Source organism: Magnolia sinica, chromosome 1 (assembly GCF_029962835.1).
Source record: "Magnolia sinica isolate HGM2019 chromosome 1, MsV1, whole genome shotgun sequence".
Taxonomy (NCBI): Eukaryota; Viridiplantae; Streptophyta; class Magnoliopsida; order Magnoliales; family Magnoliaceae; genus Magnolia; species Magnolia sinica.
In genome coordinates, this window is record NC_080573.1 from 91,964,532 (window position 1) to 91,968,287 (window position 3,756).

The 3,756-nt window shown below is 43.2% G+C and overlaps 1 protein-coding gene across 1 annotated transcript; it reads left to right on the top strand.

Annotated features, from left to right (window-relative positions):
* The first annotated feature begins 972 nt into the window (after positions 1 to 972).
* Positions 973 to 1,422, top strand: LOC131247653 (uncharacterized). The gene has a single exon (XM_058247741.1). The coding sequence runs from the start codon at positions 973 to 975 to the stop codon at positions 1,420 to 1,422; it is 450 nt and encodes a 149-aa protein (XP_058103724.1).
* The last annotated feature ends 2,334 nt before the right edge of the window (positions 1,423 to 3,756 follow it).

The window sequence follows — 3,756 nt, forward strand, 5'->3', positions numbered from 1 at the left end:
CTATCTTGCGTACTTACCATGAAAACTTTCCACTTGTTAAGGTTATAAGACTTACTTTTTTTTAACCACTTGGGTAAAGGATCTAAAGAAGAAAAACAAGTAGCGACTACAAGTTAGGTGCTACGTCAAGGGACAGATTTAACTTTTGAAAATTTTGAATTATACATGATGTATATATGTATCGTGTAGACAGATGTTGTACTTTTGGAATTTTGTAGTACCCAGTTTACTTGTATGCAGATGTTACTTATTTTATCTCTGATGTTTCTTTTGTGAAGTATGAATGGTGAGATTTATCCTTTACATTACCTTGCCGGACGCCGAGATTGGGGCTTAGTGTGTGAGCATCAGGTACCAATCCTAGAGTTCGGCTTGTCGCGCGCTAGATCCGGTAGATATAGCGGTATTCTAAGGCTATTAGGTTAAGGCTGTGACAAATTTGGTATCAAAGCATGAGATAAGGGATTACCTATGGACAAGTAACCATTTAGGAGAATGCTAGAGTTCTAAAACTTGAAAACCGATAGAACAACTTAGAAATACTAGGTTTCCCTTTAAGGAACTTAGAAAAAGTTATTTATATAAGAGGTTAGGAAGATACACTCCTTGTTCTTTGACTTTAATAGACTATTTTAGGCTGTAACTAACTGAGGCATCCATTTTCTATTGTAGATCATGGCACCTAAGAAGGTCACTAAAATGAAAACTACAGTAGAGCACAAGCCATCCAAGGATCACTAGGCCAAGGCACCAGATACTCCTCAGGATGCCGCTTCGATTCAGGAAATCCTTCGTTCCATGGCATCTCTAATGGAACGTCAAGAGAGGAGGTCTGCAGAGGCATCTTCTGTATTGGTGCAGTCAGCTTTGATTCAAGAATTCTAGGCTTTAGGACCCCCTCGATTTAAAGGGCAGCCAGATCCGCTTGAGGCGGATCGATGGAGGACCAAGGTTATCAAGATTTTAGATGTGATGGGGTGTCCTGATTCCCAGAGAGTGTCGCTTGCTACCTTCACACTAGATGGAGAAGCAGAGTTATGGTGGCAGTTAGTTAAGAAGGAAGCTGGGTCGAGTATAATATGGAGTTGGAGCATGTTCAGCGATAAGTTCGACCAAAAGTATTTTCCTGATAGTATTCGACAAAAGATGGTGTCCAAATTTATATCTCTTGAGCAAGGAGCTTTATTTGTGGCCCAATACGAGGCTAGATTCATTGAGCTATCCCATTTCGCATCAGATCTGATTTCAACCCCCAGTATGAAAGCTCATAAATTTGAGAAGGGACTTTATCCTTGCTTAAGGAGTAGGGTCGTACCTTTGCGACTCCCTACGTTTGAAGAGGTGACAAACCAAGCTAAGATCATAGAAGCATATTTCGAAGAGATGAACAAGACTCGTGAGCAGCTGCTTCGCTACGTTTGAAGATGGCCGCATATCATGCCTCGTTAGATTGTTTCGAAAGGACAATCACCTTCTCTATAATCGGCCAACCACAGTTCCGGTTCAGGATTCTGCCAGCAGAGCAGACAGGGACATCCTTGGCCTACCTAGTTGAAGAAGAAAGGACCCTAAGGATTTAGGAGATCCCAATCGTATGTGAATATCTCGATGTCTTTCAAGACATCCCGGGCCAACCTCCTCAAAGGGCAGTGGAGTTTTGTATTGACCTGATGCCAGGTACTGCACCCATCTCAAAGGCGTCGTATCGCATGGCACCCATGGAGTTGAAAGAATTAAAGAAGTAGTTGGAGGAACTTTGGGCTTTGGGCTTTATTCACCTAAGTAGTTCTCCTTGGGGAGCACCGGTCCTACTCGTCAAGAAGAAGGATGGGTCGTTGAGACTTTGTGTGGATTATAGGGAGCTAACTAAAGTGACCATCAAGAATAAGTATCCATTACCAAGGATTGATGATCTGTTTGATCAGGTTAGGGAGGTGCAATTCTTCTCGAAGATCAACCTACGTTCTGGATACCATCAAGTTCGAGATCGAGAGGACTCCCTAAGATGGCTTTTCGCACCAGATATGGCCACTTTGAGTTCCTAGTCATGTCCTTCGGACTGACGAATGCCCCAATCGTATTTATGCAATTGATAAATGAGGTATTTCGCCCTTATCTCGGCCAGTTTGTGGTAGTATTCATAGACGATATTCTAATATATTCGTGTACCTAGGAGGAGCATGAGCATCATCTATGCACTACTCTGCAGACGCTTCATAATCATCAATTATATGCCAAATTGGAGAAGTGTGAATTTTGGCAGGAAGAAGTGAAGTTTCTTGGCCACGTCATTACTAGAGAAGGAGTGGCCGTAGATCTGGCTAAAGTCGAGGTTGTGCTTAAGTGGCAGCAACCCACTAATGTCACAAAAATTCGAAGCTTTCTGGGTCTAGCGGGATATACAGATGGTTTATTCGAGGGTTTTCTCGTATAACAGCACCTCTAACATGACTAACCCATAAAGGAGCACCTTTTGATTGGAGTGAAGCCTGCGAGAAGGCATTTGCAGAGTTAAAAGATAAGTTGACAATGGCACCAGTTCTCACCCTGCCATCTGGAAATGAAGGGTTCGTAGTATACACAGATGCCTCACGGATTGGATTGGGTTGTGTGCTGATGCAGCATGAGAAAGTTATAGCATACGCTTCTCAACAGTTGAAGGCCTCTGTGAAGAATTACCCCATGCATGACTTAGAGTTGGCCGCGGTAGTGTTTGCAGTAAAGATATGGCGACATTATCTATACGGGGTCAGATTTCAACTATTCGCGGACCGTAAGAGCCTTAAATATTTATTCTCTTAGAAGAAGCTTAATCTGCAGCAGAGAAGGTGGTTAGATTTTTTAAAAGGATTATGATTTTTCTCTTCAATACCACCCAGGTAAGGCTAATGTTGTAGCTGATGCCTCAGTCGCTAGCCACGAGGAATTATTTCTCACCTTATGGTTCGATAGTGGCAAATGTTGGAAGAAATAAGGGACTTCGATTTCGAGTGGAGCTTATAATCAGCTACTATGCATTTTGCAAGCTTATCCATTCAACCATCATTTATATCCCCAGTCATTGAAGCGCAACAGGCTAACCCTACAATCATTAATCGCCGTAAGGAAATGACTGATGATGGTTCGTCTGAGTGGCAGGTCGGTGTAGATGGTGGACTTCGCTATAAAGGGTGACTACATGTGCCGGAAGATGCTAAGCTGATGCAAGAAATATTGATAGATGACACCGGTCTAAATTCACGATCCACCAAGGCAGTACAAAGATGTCCCATGATGTTAAGAGACAATATTGGTGGCCAGGGATGAAATGTCACATGGCTGAATTTGTCGCCCAATGTGATACATGTAAAAGGGTCAAAGCAAAGCATCAACGACCCTCTGGTACCTCGCAACAACTGGAGATTCCTCAGTGGAAGTGGGAGCACATTATCATGGATTTCATTATGGGATTACCGCGGACTCCTCAAGGTCATGATGTCATCTGGGTCATCGTTGATCGACTGACAAAGTTAGCTCATTTCTTACTTATACATGCTACCTACTCCATGGACCGACTTGTTGAGTTATTTGTTAGCGAGATCATCAGGCTGCATGGAGTGCTAGTATCAATAGTATCCAACTATGACCTGAGGTTCACATCGCAATTCTGGAAGAGCTTTCGGCGAGCCTTGGGTGCAACTCTGAAGTACAGCACCGCCTACCTCCCCCAGACAGATGGGTAGACTGAGAGAGTCAATTAGATTCTGGAGGATATGC

Excerpts from the sequence above, each read along its gene's own strand:
- LOC131247653 (XM_058247741.1), top strand. The coding sequence starts at position 973 with ATGGGGTGTCCTGATTCCCAGAGAGTGTCGCTTGCTACCTTCACACTA.